This window comes from Staurois parvus, unplaced genomic scaffold, assembly GCF_062004578.1.
Source record: "Staurois parvus isolate SC_StPar_1 unplaced genomic scaffold, SC_StPar_1.0 ptg001135l, whole genome shotgun sequence".
NCBI classification, from domain to species: domain Eukaryota; kingdom Metazoa; phylum Chordata; class Amphibia; order Anura; family Ranidae; genus Staurois; species Staurois parvus.
The window spans coordinates 84,470-101,895 of NW_028318931.1; the positions used below are offsets into that span (position 1 = coordinate 84,470).

The 17,426-nt window shown below is 48.1% G+C and overlaps 1 protein-coding gene across 1 annotated transcript in view; it reads right to left on the reverse strand.

Moving 5' to 3' along the window:
- Positions 1-6,376: 6,376 nt before the first annotated feature.
- LOC149439290 (uncharacterized) overlaps positions 6,377-17,426 on the reverse strand; it is a 65,464-nt gene continuing 54,414 nt past the window's right edge. Inside the window, 1 exon segment of the mRNA XM_089659215.1 lies at positions 6,377-8,278. Coding sequence (XP_089515341.1) covers positions 7,256-8,278 — 1,023 coding nt within the window. The 3' untranslated portion in view covers positions 6,377-7,255.

The following is a 17,426-nucleotide window of genomic DNA, read 5'->3' on the forward strand; positions in this document are numbered from 1 at the left end:
TTCCTGTCTGAGCCTGACACCACTGCATGTCTGTGCCTGACATCACTTCCTGTGTCAGCCTGCCATCACTCCTTTCTGTGTCTGCCATCACTTCCTGTCTAAGCCTGCCATCACTTCCCATCTGAGCCTGACATCACTTCCCATCTGAGCCTGACATCACTTCCTGTCTGAGCCTGACATTCCTTCCTCTCTTCCACAGAGACTTCCTGTCTCTGTATAAGTGAGATCACCATCTTGTGGCGCTCAGGAGAACTGCAGCTCTGAGAAATGTTGCAGGAAACTGAAACAAAACTGTGTAAGATTACAGCACGATTTATTAACCGCCTCCAAAAGATTTTACCCCCCCCCCACCTCCCCCAGTGACCAGGGCATTTTTTTTAATTTTTTTTTTTTTTTTTGCTGTTCAGCATCGTACTACTTTAACTGGCAATAGTTCAGTCATGCAACCCTGTAGCCAAAATAACATTTATATAATTTTCTTTCACACAAATAGAGCGTTCCTTTTTTTAATTTTTTTTATTTTTTTTTTTTTTTTGCTGTTCGGCATCACACTACTTTAACCTCCTCCCGCCCGCCATATAAGGAAATGACGGGCGCAAGGCAGCTCTCTCATTCTGGGAGGACGTCCTCCCACTCTAACCGCGCATGCGCAGCTCCGGGGGCCCGCAGTGCGGCGATTGGCAGTGTGCGTTGTCCCTCGGACACAGCGGATCACCGATCAACGGAAAGAGCTGAAGATGTCGGCTCGGTCATGTGATCGGCTGTGTCCAATCACAGCTGATCACATGTAAATAGGGAGATGCCAGAGGAGAGGAGAGCCGGTAATCGGCAATCCTCAGAGGGGACATGGGCACTGATCATCAGTGTAGCCCAGGGACGGACTGACAACTCATGGGGCCCCTGAGCAATAGGTGATCATGGGGCACGTGTCCTCGCCCACACTCAAACCACACCCAAAAAAGCCTATGAAAGGTACCAGGGACATCTCATGGGGCCCCCTACTGACCCCGGGACCTTGGGCAGTGCCCGAGTTCTCCAATGGTCAGTCCGCCACTGGTGTAGCCCCAGCAGTGCCACCTCTCAGTGTCCATCAGTGCTAGCTGTCAGTGCTCATCAATGCCACCTGCAAGTGCCCATCAGTGCCTCATCAATGCCACGTATCAGTGCCCATCTGAGCTGCCTTTCAGTGCCACCTATCAGTGCGGCCAGCCAGTGCCACCTATCAGTGCCACCTAACAGTGCCAGTCAGTGCCACCTAACAGTGCTGCCAATCAGTGCCACCTGTCAGTGCCGCCTATCAGTGCTGCCTATCAGTGCCATACATGAGTGCTGCCTTTCAGTGCCCATCAGTAATGCCTGTCATTGCCCAACAGTGCCACCTACTAGTGCCTCCTCATCAGTGCCACCTACTAGTGCCTCCTCATCAGTGCCACCTATCAGTGCCACCTTTCAGTGCAGCCTATCAGTGCCCATCACTGCAGCCTCATTAGCGCACATCAGTGAAGGAGAAAAATCACTTATTTACCAAATTTTATGACAAAAAAACTAAGAAAAAACTTTTTTTTCAAAATTTTGTTGGTTTTGGTTTGTTTAGCAAAATATAAAAACCCCGAGGTGATTAAATATCATCAAAAGAAAGCTCTATCTGTCACAAAAAAATGATAAAAATTTCATATGGGTACAGTGTTGCATGACCGCGCAATTGTCATTCAAAGTGTGACAGCGCTGAAAGCTGAAAACTGGCCTGGGCAGGAAGGGGGTAGAAGTGCCCGGTGGGCAGGAAGGGGGTAGAAGTGCCCGGTGGGCAGGAAGGGGGTAGAAGTGCCCGGTGGGCAGGAAGGGGGTAGAAGTGCCCGGTGGGCGAGGGGTTAATTGACAATAGTTCAGTCATGCAACCCTGTACCCAAAATAAAATGTATATCATTTTCTTTCACACAAATAGAATGTTCCTTTTTTTATATTATTATATTAAAATTATTTTTTTATTATTATTATTATTATTATTAAAAAAAAGACCAAAAATGTTGAAAACAAATGATATTTTCTGCTTTCTGTTATGCAACATGTCAAATTACATCAAGTTTCTTTAAAAATTTAGAACAAAATCTATTTTGCTACATGTCTTCGGTGAAAAACAAACAAAAATCCTGATACTGCAGGCCTTACAGTGAAGGAAATGCGTATTTGCTCCCCTGCTGATGTTGAATGTTTGCCCCTCACAGAGAAACGATCGGTCTAAAAATCGAATGTTCGGTGTAACACTGAGAGACAGAATACAACAACAAATTCAGCAGAAATGCGTCTAACAAATGATGACTGATCTGCATGTTCATGAGGGAAAGAAGGATTTGATCCCCTATCATTCAGCAGGATTTCTGGCTACCAGGTGTCTTTCATACAGGTAACAAGCTGAGATTAGAAGCAGTCTCTGAAAGGGAGTGCTGCTAATCTCATTGTGTTACCTGTATAAAAAAGACACCTGTCCACAGGAGCAATCAAACCATCAGATTCCAAACTCTCCACCATGGCAAAGAGCTGTCCAAGGATGTCAGGGACAAGATTGTAGACCTACACAAGGCTGGACTGGGCTACCAAACTATGGCCAAGCAGCTTGGTGAGAAGGTGACAACAGTTGGTGCAATCATTCACAAATGGAAGAAACACAAAACAAGTGTCAGTCTCCCTAGGTCTGGTGCACCATGCAAGATCTCACCTCGTGGAGTGTCAATGATCATGAGAACAGGGAGGAATCATCCCAGAACTACACGTGAGGATCTTGTCAATGATCTCCAGGCAGCTGGGACCACAGTCACCAAGAAAACAATTGGTAACACACTACGCCGACAAGGACTGAAATCCTGCAGTGCCCGCAAGGTCCCTCTGCTCAAGAAAGCCCATGTCCAGGCCCGTCTGAAGTCTGCCACTGAACATCTGAATGATGCAGAGGAGGACTGGTGGGAAGTGTTGTGGTCAGATGAGACCAAAATCCAGCTCTTTGGCATCAACTCAACTCGCCGTGTTTGGAGGAAGAGGAATGCTGCCTATGACCCCAAGAACACCATCCCAACTGTGAAACATGGTGGTGGAAACATTCTGCTTTGGGGGTGTTTTTCTGCTAAGGGGACAGGACAACTGCACCGCATCAAAGGGACGATGGATGGGGCAATGTACCCTCAAATCTTGGCTGAGAACCTTCTTCCCTCAGCCAGGGCATTGAAAATGGGTCGTGGATGGGTGTTCCAGCATGACAATGACCCAAAACACGTGGCCAAAGCAACAAAGGAGTGGCTCAAAAAGAAGCACATTAAGGTCCTGGAGTGGCCTAGCCAGTCTCCAGACCTTCGTCTGATTGAAAATCTGTGAAGGGAGCTGAAAGTTCGAGTTGCCAAACGTCAGCCACCAAACCTTAATGACTTGGAGAGGATCTGCCAAGAGGAGTGGACCAAAATCCCTGCTGAAATGTGTGCGAACCTGGGGGCCAACTCCAGGAAACATCTGACCCCTGTGATTGCCAACAAGGGATTTGCCACCAAGTACTAAGTCATGTTTTGTGAAGGGGATCAAATCCTTATTTCCCTCATGAACATGCAGATCAGTCATCATTTGTTAGACGCATTTCTGCTGAATTTGTTGTTGTATTCTGTCTCTCAGTGTTACAATACACCAAACATTCGATTTTTAGACCGATCATTTCTGTGGGAGGGGCAAACATTCAACATCAGCAGGGGAGCAATTACGCATTTCCTTCACTGTATATACCATCTAGTCAGACATTTGTAGTTCATTTCCATTGTGCTCATCTTTGTCACCTCGTGTGTTCATATAAAAACTTTATTCCTTGGCTGTGCATTCCATTCTGATCCAAGCTCCATTTCCCATTTTCTCAAGAACCCCAGAGGATCAGTTCCTTCTTTAATCATAAGGATCTTGTAAATCCTCGAGCATTCGCTCCCTCTTTATGCTTTGTCTGATCAGGATAGCGACCATTTCCCCCCTGACCACAGAGCACCCTAAACGTGGTGCAGGATTTAGCCCAGTCCAGTGGTAGTGTAGACCTTGATGGGCTGGATGCTCCTACCACACAAGGGCTGGACACCCCATGCACAAGGGGCCTAAGAAATGCCATCAGCTTGTGACCCATTCCACCAGACTCCTAGAACTGAAGGATTCCATTTCTGGGTGGATGTGCTGTAGAAGAACCGAGACCACGACGGCATTGTGCGGTGATAAATTAATCCAACTTTATTAATCATATATATGTGGCACACAACAGTAGATACAAGATATTTATATCGTCTAGATCAGGGGTGTCCAAACTATGGCCCTCCAGGTGTTGAGGAGCTTCAAGTCCCATGAGGACTTGCAAGACTCTGACATCCACAGGCAAGAAACCCAGAGGCAGAGGCATGATGGGACTTGTAGTACTTCAACTGGAGGGCCATAGTTTGGACACCCCTGGTTTAGATCATCTAAAACTGATTAACATAAGAAACACCCCTCATGAATACCAGCCAAACCCACTTATGTAATCCTCTAAATATAAAAAGTCCTGTAAATTCCCAGAAGACACTTTCATCTCTTATCCATAACAAGTTCATTGGGTACAAGAGAACCCCGAGCCTCTCCTGCTCATTCCCGCACAACAAGTCCGTGTCACCATCTACAAGGTTAGAGGACCAGAAGGAGAACAAGACCATGGCTACCATGACCATTGCCTGACTGAAGCCATGCTCACTTTTCTTTCTAATGCTGCTTCTATGATCTACTCCACAGGTGTCAAACACAAGGCCCGAATGTGGCCCTCCAAGCCATTTCATGTGGCCCTTAGACCTCCCCTGCAGCTGTAGCATCCCTCTCATCTCCATCTTGTCTCAGCAGTTGGCAGAAGGGAGGACAGAACTCCTCTGTTAAATCCTGCACTTCTCTATGTACCTATGAGAGGCTCGTCTCTGCAACCCTCCCCCCCGGTCCCAGAAGTTGGCAACAGAGCGGAGGACAGAACTCCTCCTACAGATCCTGCGCTTCTCTGTGCAGCCGCAAAACCCCCTTGTCTCTAACTCCCCAGTTCTAGGCATTCAGCAGACTCCAGCCTTCTGGTCTTCCTCCAGACCCTGTACCTTCTGCTTCCCAGCTCCTCCTCCAACTTCTTCCCAGCAGCAGCAGGTAAGGGGGGTGTACTGTGATGTAGGGGAGGGTGGGGTGTTCGGGACATCTAGACTTACAGGTACAGCTGGCCATTGAGGGCAACCATAGTGCTGATGCGGCCCACCATGAAATTCAGTTTGACACCCCTGGTCTACTCAGATACAGATTTGGTAGATCTACATTAGTGTAACCCTTTCACTCCAGGCAACGTAAGGGTTTACATCAGCAGCAGCACGGGCTTGTAACTATAGCACCAGGGAGGCATGGTGGGTGTCAGCGGTGAGAGCAGACCAGGAGGCATGGTGGGTGTCAGCGGTGAGAGCAGACCAGGAGGCATGGTGGGTGTCAGCGGTCAGAGCAGACCAGGAGGCACGGTGGGCGTCAGCGGTCAGAGCAGACCAGGAGGCACGGTGGGCGTCAGCGGTCAGAGCAGACCAGGAGGCACGGTGGGCGTCAGCGGTCAGAGCAGACCAGGAGGCACGGTGGGCGTCAGCGGTCAGAGCAGACCAGGAGGCACGGTGGGCGTCAGCGGTCAGAGCAGACCAGGAGGCACGGTGGGCGTCAGCGGTCAGAGCAGACCAGGAGGCACGGTGGGCGTCAGCGGTCAGAGCAGACCAGGAGGCACGGTGGGCGTCAGCGGTCAGAGCAGACCAGGAGGCACGGTGGGCGTCAGCGGTCAGAGCAGATCAGGAGGCACGGTGTGTTTCAGCGGTCAGAGCAGATCAGGAGGCATGGTGGACGTCAGCGGTGAGAGCAGAACATCAGAAAACATCTGATCTCTTATCTCCCCTTCAGCGAATGAACATGGAAGCTGCGACTACGTCACTTCTGGGTTCAGCGCTGTCATTTCCCAGTTGCTGTGGCTGGGGAAGGAGCTGACCAAGTATGATCTGTGCTTGAGCATATTTTTGGGGTCCAGAAGTGACGTTGGAGGTCTAGTAGACCTCTTGAGGTCTCAACCCTCGGTTCACAGCTAAGCATTTTCTGCCAGGATTTGCAGAAAACACACTACAGTCCACTTAACACGATTTCCTATGGGACACATTCACAGTAGTAGCAGCAATATGACCACACACTTAGCACTTGGTAAGTTCCGATCTCTTGCAGTTGTGATGTGTGAATAATCTATGGAGATGAGTAATAGCTGGACAGAGAAAAAAAAACAAGTATTTCCAATCTGCAACTGATGGAATCTCTTTTGGCAGAACCAGATGGAACACAAGTGGCCAGATATCTTCTGTGGTATTGTTGGACACATCCCCTAAAGCAGCAGCCACTGGGTGTTGGAGAGCCTAGGCCAGCTTAGAAAAAGGCGCTTTTACCGAACAGAGACATCTCCTTGGTTGGTCTCCCAGCTTCACACCTGCCTGCAAAGCTGTCATCCATGAGAGGAGATAAAATATGGAAAGGAGGTATTGATCATGGGAGGGGAAGTGGAACATGTACTAGGAGGTGTGGACAAATGCTTAGCTGGAGCCCTCAAGCCTGGCTGTGATGTATCAACAGTCAGGAGAACCTGGAATGGACGTTTCTATTGAGGCTTCAGATGCTTGGCAAGATGCTACTTGACCACATCCTAGTCACTGGTACTGAGCCAGTATTGGTCATCTCCTGGCTTACTATCTGGCAATAAAGAAAACTCTTGAGAACACATCTCAGTTGGTGAATGATGAAAATGCATTGAATGTTTAATCAAAGCTCCTTAAAAAAAAAAAAAAAAAAAAAAAAAAAAAAAGATAAAAACATGAGGATAATGAGGAAAACAGTTCAGTCGCTGGTGCTTATCTGAAAAAATTGTCAAGAGGTGAAATATTCACAGGCCTTCTAGGTGTGCTTCTGATGGACATAAGCACTAAAACTCTGTGTATCAATCCATTGCATTCCAGTTTGCGCAACAATTTTAATTTGTTTTTTTAAAAGTAGCATTTATCTTCTCACATCTTTCCTAGCTTAGGGGATAACACTGGAACTGTGAACCTAAGGGGACACCCACAACACCTTTAATCCCTCCCCTTCCAGAATTTCCTCTCTGCAACCGAAGCTTGAAAATCCCCCCCCGGTGATAGATTATCCCACCATCAACTGTTAAAGCGTTGTCACGTTTAGAACATCAAAATAGCTTCTTCTCAGTATGAACCTTCTGGTGTTTGGTAAGTACCTTCCGAAGTCTAAAGGTTTTGTCACATTCTGAACATTGGTACGGCTTCTCTCCAGTGTGAATACTCTGGTGACTGATAAGATTCGACTTCCGTGAAAACGATTTGTCACACTCTGAACACGGATATGGCTTCTCTCCAGTGTGAACCTTCGCGTGTTTGGTAAGGTTTGACGCCATCGTAAAAGCTTTCCCACATTCAGAACACCGATATGGTTTTTCTCCAGTGTGACTTCTCTGGTGTCCAATAAAATCTGTCATCTGTCTAAAAGATTTGCCACATTCCGAACACGGATACGGCTTCTCTCCAGTGTGAATCCTCTGGTGGGTGATAAGGGATACCTTCTGTGTAAAAGCTTTGCCACATTCCAAACACGGATACGGCTTCTGTCCAGTGTGACTAATTTTGTGTATAATAACATGGGACTTGTGTGTAAAAGTTTTGTCACATTCAGAACACGGATATGGCGTCTCTCCAGTGTGAACCCTCTTGTGAAGACTCAGCTCACTATTGGTTCTAAAAACTTTGCAACATTCAGAACACGGATACGGTTTCTCTCCAGTGTGAATCCTCCGGTGTCTGATAAGACTCGACTGCACTGCAAAAGCTTTCTCACATTCAGAACATTGATATGGCTTTTCTCCAGTGTGGACCCTCTGGTGTACGACAAGCTGTCTTTTGGATGTAAAAGCTTTGCCACATTCGGAACACTCATATGGCTTCTCTCCGGTGTGGACCCTCTGGTGTATGGTAAGCTCTGTCTTGGTTTTAAACGTTTTACCACATTCAGAACACGGATATGGCCTCACTCCAGTGTGAACCCTCTGGTGTTTGATGAGCTTTCCCTTCACTGTGAAAGTTTTGACACATTCGGGACACTGAAATGGTTTCTCTCCGGTGTGAACTTTTTGATGTGCGATACGTTTTGCCTCCATTGTCAAACCTTTCCAAACAAGAAATAGCTTCTGAAATGGATCCTTTCATGTATACATGGGTTGAACTTTATTGCAAAGCCATTACCACTGCCAGATCACTGAAATGACTTCTCACTTGTCCTCTGAGGCTGGATCAATGTTGAAGAGCATTTAGAATGCCGATAGGTCTTGTGTCCTGTGCGAGTCCTCCAGTGAACTGCAATAAAGACTGTCCGTCACTTAAGACACCCGTATGGCTTATTTCCCATGTGACTGAGTTGTACTTATGAAGACCAACAGGACCGAAAACGTGGTTCTTCAATCCACCTACACAGGAAAAAACAAACAAATAAATATCAGAATTCTATATAAAAAAAAAAAAAAGCTAAATAAAAGTTGCTTTCCATTTTTAACAATTATTATTAACTATATCCAATATATAAAAAAAAGGAATAAGTACAATATTATACATGCTTAAAATATTTGTATTTAATTTTAATGGGGACACAACTGTCTATTACCATTGGCTGGTAAAATTGACAGTTTGTAACAATTTTTCATGCAGGAGAATCTCATTCTTTGTTCCCAATCAGAGCATTGTGCTGCATAGCGATGGGTGAATGTGCGTGGGTTTGACTTGCAGGTACGTTCTTTTGGTGCGTCTAAAAATCCAAAAATTACAAAAACTTAAAATGTAAACCCCACTAAAAGTTAATAAAATGCAAATCTTGAAAAATCAATTTAAGGCTAATTATTATTATAATACAGGATTTATATATTGCCAAATGTTGGTGCAGTGCTTTACAACATGAGAGCACACAGTACAGGTCTAATATAAGAGGAAATAGGAGGGCCCTGCACCCTAGAGCTTACAATCTAGAATGAAGCGTCAAGTGATTCAAAAAGGTAATAACTGAGGGATGAGCCAATGGAAAAAATAAAAGTTTCATTGTTAGGTGGAGGCACGATTGCGTTCTTTAGAGATAAGGGTTTTCAGGGATCACCTAAAAAGGTAGACAAAGTAAAAGATAGTTGGACAGATTGAGGTAGAGTGTTCCAGAGGATGGGAGAGGCTCGAGAGAAGTCTTGGAGGTGAGCATGAGGAGGTGATGAGGGAGCTAGAGAGCAAAATGTCTTGTGAAGAGCGAAGGCAATTGTTTGGATGATATTTTGAGACCAGGTTGGTGATGTAGCTGGGGGCAGAGTTGTGGATGGCTTTGTAAGCTGTTGTTAGTAGTTTGAATTTTATTCGTTGGGCAAGTGGAAGCCAGTGGAGGGATTGGCAGAGAGGGGTAGCAGACACTGAACAGTTGGTAAGGCGTGGTTGATATTTTGAGACCAGGTTGGCGATTTAGTTGGTAAGGCGTGGTTGATATTTTGAGACCAGGTTGGCGATTTAGTTGGTAAGGCGTGGTTGATATTTTGAGACCAGATTGGCGATTTAGTTGGTAAGGCGTGGTTGATATTTTGGGACCAGGTTGGCGATTTAGTTGGTAAGGTGTGGTTGATATTTTGGGACCAGGTTGGTGATGTAGCTGGGGGTAGAGTTGTGGATGGCTTTTTAACCTGTTAGTATTTTGAATTTTATTTGTTGGGCGAGTGAAAGCCAGTGGAGGGATTGGCAGAGAGGGGTAGCAGACACTGAACAGTTGGTAAGGTGTGGTTGATATTTTGAGACCAGGTTGGTGATTTATTGGTAAGGCGTGGTTGATATTTTGAGACCAGGTTGGCGATTTAGCTAGTAAGGTGTGGTTGATATTTTGAGACCAGGTTGGCGATTTAGCTAGTAAGGTGTGATTGATATTTCGGGACCAGGTTGGTGATGTAGCTGGGGGCAGAGTTGTGGATGGCTTTGTAAGATGTTGTTAGTATTTTGAATTTTTAATAGGCAAGGGATTGTCAAACAAAAAAGCACAGAGAGCTGGGCTTGGTCAGGTAGGACATGTATCAATGCAAAAAAAAAAAAAAAAAGTTAAATAATACCATTCAGCGGTGAGTTGATTTATTAGGGCATTAAAAATGCTGAATTCCTTTAAGCAACATGATTGGGTGATGCCATGAACCTGCAGTGCAGTCACATGATGCCAGCTAATCCCACCTCTCCAGTGCAAATGCAGAAACCCATCTAACATTTGCTATCATTTCTGAACACAATTGCACTTATGCTGACCATCTTTTTATTATTTTAAATTTGTTATTTGTACAATCCACAAAAAGGAAGAAAGATACAATCCAAGTCGAAGCATGACATCGCCAGTCAGATACAGACTAATGCAGGCCATTCTAGGGTCAAATTCTGAACAAATTTTCTTTAGACATTTTGTGTGTTTTGTAATCCAATGATGCCACCATTGATTCTGGAATTCGACCAACCATGCCTTCACTTTCACCTCATGTTGCTAACATGAGGGCGTTCATTTTTTTTTTGTTTCCAGGTCACAGCTCACGATCACTTCTTCGATTATATTTCTCGCACGATTCTCCCATCATCGGATTAGAAATGAAGAAAACTGCCATCCTTGTACCCACAGAATCCTCCTCAATGAATGTTCTACAATGGAGAGTCTCACCGACACGGCTAAACGTAAAGATCCATTGTGAGGAGATCACAGAATACGGGCCGGGAGCTGAAACATTGTGTGAGCCCCCCTTATAGAAGGCCTTCATTGACATAGAAACGACCACAACTGTGGGGGCAATAAACACTTTGGTCATGGCTATGTCATGTATAACAGTCAGCACCCATGTCACGTACGACACAATGTATAGAGCAGAGCGGCCAGCACTATTGTAATACATAATGTATACAGTAGGGAGGTCAGTACTATAATAATGTACAACACAATATACAGAGCAGGGTGGTCAGTACTATGTAATGTACAACACAATATACAGAGCAGAGTGGTCAGTACTATGTAATGTACAACACAATATACAGAGCAGGGTGGTCAGTACTATAATAATGTACAACACAATATATAGAGTAGGGCGGTCAGTAGTATTATAATGTACAACACAATATACAGAGTTGGGAGGTCAGCACTATTGTAATGTACAACACAATATACAGAGCAGGGTGGTCAGTACCATTATAATGTACAACACAATATACAGAGCAGGGTGGTCAGTACCATTATAATGTACAACACAATATATAGAGTAGGGCGGTCAGTACCATTATAATGTACAACACAATATACAGAGCAGGGTGGTCAGTACCATTATAATGTACAACACAATATACAGAGTTGGGAGGTCAGCACTATATAATGTACAACACAATATCCAGAGTTGGGAGGTCAGCACTATGTAATGTACAACACAATAACGAATGCTTTGAGTCTGTGGTCAGTAGGATGAAAACAATGTTCAGCCATAGCCAAGGGAGGGAGGAGTACCCTCCATTATCTCACCACTGTCACAAACATGTCAAGGATGCAGGCCCAGGGTAACTAAACGAGGGGAGGACCTTGTTTGGTGTCGCAGGGAACGAGAGGAAGCTTCTTGTTAATCAGTAAAGCAGGGGACTCCAAACTGCGGCCCGGGGGCCAGATGCGGCCCTTTGCTTGCCTTTATCCTGACCTTGGGGCACTATTTCATTCACCAGCACCAACCATGTTGCACAGATCCTGCCAATTACACCAACAATGGGGCACAATTTCTCAGCATGACACCAACAATGAAGCCCAATGACCCTTATAATGGGGCACAATTCCTCCCAATGTCATCAACAATACGCAGAACTCCTGCCAATCACACCAGTGATGGAATACTATTCCTACCAATGATGGGACACTATTCCTACCAATGACACCAATGATGGGGCACAATTCCTCCCCATGACACAAACAATGAGGCCCAATGACCCCTATAATGGGGCACAATTACTCCCAATGACGCCAATGAGGGGGCACAATTACTCCCAATGATATCAACAATGGGGTACAATTCCTCCCCATTGCACCAACGAGGCCCAATGATCCCTATAATGGGGCACAGGTCCTGCCAATTACACCAACAATGGGGCACAATTCTTCCCCATGACACCAACAATGAGGCCCAATGACCCTTATAATGGGACACTATTCCAACCAATGACACCAATGATGGGGCACAATTCCTCCCCATGACACCAACAATGAGGCCCAATGACCCTTATAATGGGGAAGAATTACTCCCAATGATGGGGCAGAATTACTCCCAATGATAATAACAATGGGATACAATTCCTCCTCATGACACCAACAATGAGACTCGATTACCCTTATAATGGGGCACAATTCCTGCCAATGACATCAACAATGGGGCACAATTCCTGCCGATCACACCAGTGATGGGATGCTATTCCCATCAATGATGGGCCACTATTCCTACCGATGACCCCTATAATGGGACACAATTCCTCCCCATGACACTAACAATGAGGCCCAATGACCCCTATAATGGGGCACAATTCCTCCCCATGACATCAGCAATGGGGCACAATTCCTACCAATCACACCAGTGATGGGACACTATTCCTACCAATGATGGGTCACTATTCCTACAGATGACACCAATGATGGGGCACAATTCCCCCCAATGACACCAATGATGGGGCACAATTCCCCCCAATGACACCAATGATGGGGCACAATTCCCCCCAATGACACCAATGATGGGGCACAATTCCTCCCACTGACACCAAGGATGGGGCATTGTTTACTCCAACTGATGCCAGGACATTTTCTACTCCTGGTGGCCACATTGCAGCCCCTCTAAAGTCTGAAGGACAATAAACTGGCCCTTTGTTTTAAAAGTTTGGAGACCCCTGCAGTAAAGCCAGCTGTGATACACCTGGTACAGTCTACAATACCTCTAGCCACCACTAGAGGGAGACTCCACCCATATCTAGTTGGCTGGCCACACACACGGGCCGATACAAATCTGCCAATCTGGTGCACTCTAAGGCTGGCCACACATTTTACAATTTTCTTGTACAACTTTCTTTTACTTTGAGCTTGACCTGGTGTCATACGGTTTTGGTCAAACGCTTTCAGTTTGCAGCAATCAGGCGGGCCCCTCGCACTACATAGGTGAAGGTAAATCTAAAGGAAATTGAACATGAAAATTGTATAATGTGTGGCCAGCATAACGGTTGGGGAGCAGTCTAGGAATTGTCACTCACTGATGGGATTCCTCGCGCTACCCTATGAGCTGGAATCCTTCTACCCCCTCTAGCCACTCCCCATGCCCACCCCCACACCTGACATACAACAGGGGGACAGATGGGGGAAATGGGGGGGGGTAGGCAGGCAGCTGGGGGAGGGGGAAGTAGATGGGGAAGTGGGGGGGGGGGACAAGTGGGCAGTGAGTAGTAAGTAGGAGGGAAAAATTGCCCATTATCTGTGGTCAGTAGGGGGGGGGTGCTATTATCTGTTAATTAAAAAAATGGTGTTCATTGGGGGGAAATGTTGGGTGTTAGTGCTTTGTAGAAAAAGGGGGAACATACAGTAGGTGCTCAGTGAGGACCAGGGGGTGGCCGGGTGCTCAATAGAGAGACAGGAGGCACTGGTGCTCAGTGGTAGAACAGGGAAGCAGTGTGGGGGGGGGGCAGAGAGGTGGACAGAGGAGGCAGTGGGGGCACATTGGGATGGACTGGGGAGTAGTAATGATACAGAGGGGTGGACAAGTGAGCAGTGGGGGGACAGAGAAGTGGACAGGGGAGCAGTGGGGTGGACTGACAACTCATGGGGCCCCTGGGTAATAGGGGATCATGGGGCCCCTGTGTCCTTGCCCAAATTCAAAAAAGCCTATGAAAAAGGTACCAGGGGCATCTCATGGGGCCCCCTACTGACCCCGGGCCCTCGGGCAGTGCCCGAGTTTCCAAATGGTCAGTCCGCCCCCGAGTAGTGAACAGGGGAGCAGTGGGAGGGGAGAGTAGTGGACAGGAGGACAGAGGGGGGAGCAGTGGAGGCCAGAGAGGTGAACAGGGTGGCAGTAGGGGGACAGAGTACTGGACAGGGGAACAGAGGGGAGGACAAAGTAGTGAACAGGGGGAAAGAGGGCTGGACGGGGGGGGGGGAGCAGTGGGGGGACAGAGTAGTGAACAGGGGGGCAGAGAGAAGAGCAGTGGAGGACAGAGGAGTGAACAGGGGGACAGTGGGGGGACAGAGGAGCGGACAGGGGGGCAGAGAGGGGAGCAGTGGAGGACAGTGGGGGGTTAGAGTAGTGGACAGGACAGAGGGGAGAACAGGGGAGCAAAGTAGTGGACAGGGGGGCAGAGAGGGGAGCAGTGGGGGGACAGAGTAGTGGAGGGGGGGGGGGCAGAGTAGTGGACAGGAGGACAGAGGGAAGAACAGGAGAGCAGTGGGGGGGGGCAGAGTAGTGGACAGGGGGGCAGAGAGGGGAGCAGTGGAGGACAGAGGGGTAAATAGGGGGGCAGTGGAGGGACAGAGTAGTGGACGGGGGGGGGGGGGACAGAGTAGTGGACAGGAGGACAGAGGGGAGAACAGGGGAGCAGTGGGGGGGGGGCAGAGTTGTGGACAGGGGGGCAGAGAGGGGAGCAGTGGAGGATAGAGGGGTGAACAGGGGGGCAGTGGGGGGGGGGCAGAGTAGTGAACAGGGGGGCAGAGAGGGGAGCAGTGGAGGATAGAGGGGTGAACAGGGGGGCAGTGGGGGGACAGAGTAGTGGACAGGGGGACAGAGGGGAGAACTGGGGGGGACAGAATAGTGTACAGGGGTACAGAGGGGAGAACAGGGGAGCAGTGGGGGGGGGCAGAGAGGGGAGCAGTGGAGGATAGAGGTGTGAACAGGGGGGCACAGAGTAGTGGACAGGAGGACAGAGGGGAGAACAGGGGAGCAGTGGACAGGGGGACAAAGTAGTGGACAGGGGGACAGAGGGGAGAACAGGGGAGCACTGGGGGGGGGGGCAGAGGGACAAAGGGGAGAACAGGGGAGCAGCGGGGGGGGACAGAGTAGTGGACAGGAGGACAGAGGGGAGAACAGGGGAGCACTGGGGGGGACAGAGTAGTGGACAGGGGTACAGAGGGGAGAACAGGGGAGCACTGGGGGGGGGGGCAGAGGGACAAAGGGGAGAACAGGGGAGCAGCGGGGGGGGACAGAGTAGTGGACAGGAGGACAGAGGGGAGAACAGGGGAGCACTGGGGGGGACAGAGTAGTGGACAGGGGTACAGAGGGGAGAACAGGGGAGCACTGGGGGGGACAGAGTAGTGGACAGGGGGACAGAGGGGAGAACAGGGGAGCACTGGGGGGGGGGGGGGGGCAGAGGGGAGAACAGGGGAGCAGCGGGGGGACAAATGGTTGGACAAGGGAGCAATGGGTGAATTGGGAGATGAATACCTGGCTGATGCTGACCTGTTCTGGAGGTTGGTGTGGATCTCCCCTAAGAAGTCTTCTATGGTTGGGCTCCTCTTCTGTTCTGACTTCTGACTCTTCCCAGCATGGAGAGCGGACATGAAGGGGAAATCTCTCCCAGTTCTTGCCTTCTCTTCCTCACAAGTGTCCCCAATCAGGAGAAAGTTCCCCTTAAAGTGTCCTTCCCCTTGTCTTGTGGGGGTCCTAGGCCTGCAATGTGCGGACTGTAGACATGAAGCGGATGACCTGTGTGAGGCTCTTCCTGGCCTCTCTGATGGAAGATGGAGGCTTCTTGTCCTGGCTGAGCTGTGTGAGGGCCGTTCTGTGTCTGCAATATGGATCTGGGAAGACTCCAAAGACATTGGAAGCCAGCTTCCCCACAGGGGGCCCCTCCCCCACGGATGCCCTGGGGCCATGCTGACTACAAACAGTGCAGGGGATTCACAAAGAGGACCACTCCCCCTCCATTTTCAAACATCACTAAAGCTGGGAGGACACTAGTAGAGTCTCATCCTAGATTGGTCATTTTCAGAAGGTTTGTTGGAGCTTCTTCTGGTTGGTGGAGGCAAAATCAACCTTGATTAGAGATTGGAAGGAGCCGGATGGGGAATTTTCCTCCAAGGAATGAATTTCTAGCAGGGAATGTGGTTTTCATTCCAGAAATTCCATTCCTTCCACAATTGGACATTAGAAGGAAATGAAATGTTGAACTCCGGAGCTCCATCCATCAATCCATGGAATGTCCTGAGAAGGTTTCTCCCAATTCTCCTTCAACCATCTCCTAGTGTATGAGGAGCTTTCCCATTCTTGTGTCCTCTTCCTTCCTCCCCAAAACACATTGGTGTCTTCAGAGAGATCGAGCGGACATCTCTCAGGACTCTCATACTGCGCACACCGGGGGAAGAACATCATCTTCTACATGTGCCGGACGCCATGACACTTGTTGCTTGGGGGAAAAAAAAAAAAAAAAAAATCCCACCATTCTCCTGGAGATCTTCAGGAGATGAAAGCAACGTTACACGGCACGTCATAGACGAGGTTCATGACATCACACGCACCATCTTCTACATACATTTTCAAAATGGTGGTGTGGGGGTGGGGACACCTAGGTACAATAAGGGCTCATTTACACTTACACCTGGAGGGGTAGTAAAAACACATGGTTGAGCCTCATTTCATTACCAAAATGCTTTGCTTTATGGCCGTGGCAGGAATTATACCTCTGATTGTGTTCAGTGGGAACTACCGCCCACCAAATGGGACCCATTCATGATTTCGGCTCCTTTCCCGGTTCCCACAGATAATCGGTCAGTTTTGTACCCGACCATAGCATAATGTCGCCTGGTCTGTATGCAGCAATCTATCCGCAGATATGGACCCGGGTGTAAAGCCAAAGGGCAGCTGGGCATGGATCAGAATTTTGCTGGATCGGCACGGACCCGGTGAATGTCGATCCATGTATTGGCTGGTTGGCTGTACGCAGGTCAGTCTGTTGATCGATTTGTGTCCAACACGTTTGTCAGGTTTTTCCTGAAGATCAATGACAGGGGATGTAGCTGGCAATACAGATCATTGTATTCTGAAGGCGGGGGAGGGCTCCCCATTGTCAGAGCAGAATAGCACAGCGGGAGGGATTCCCCCATCCATCTCCAATGTGAGGATTGCAGAATTGGATCGCTCTTTTTTTTTTTTTCCTTTCTACCGAATGATTGAACAGAAAAAAAAAGGATTACTGCATGGCCAGCGTAGAGGGTGTCCATACACATTACACACAAAAATGGCGGCCGTCCCAACCTATAACCAGCCTTGGCAGTGAAGTGCACATGGAAGGGCAATGCACACCAAATACAAAGGA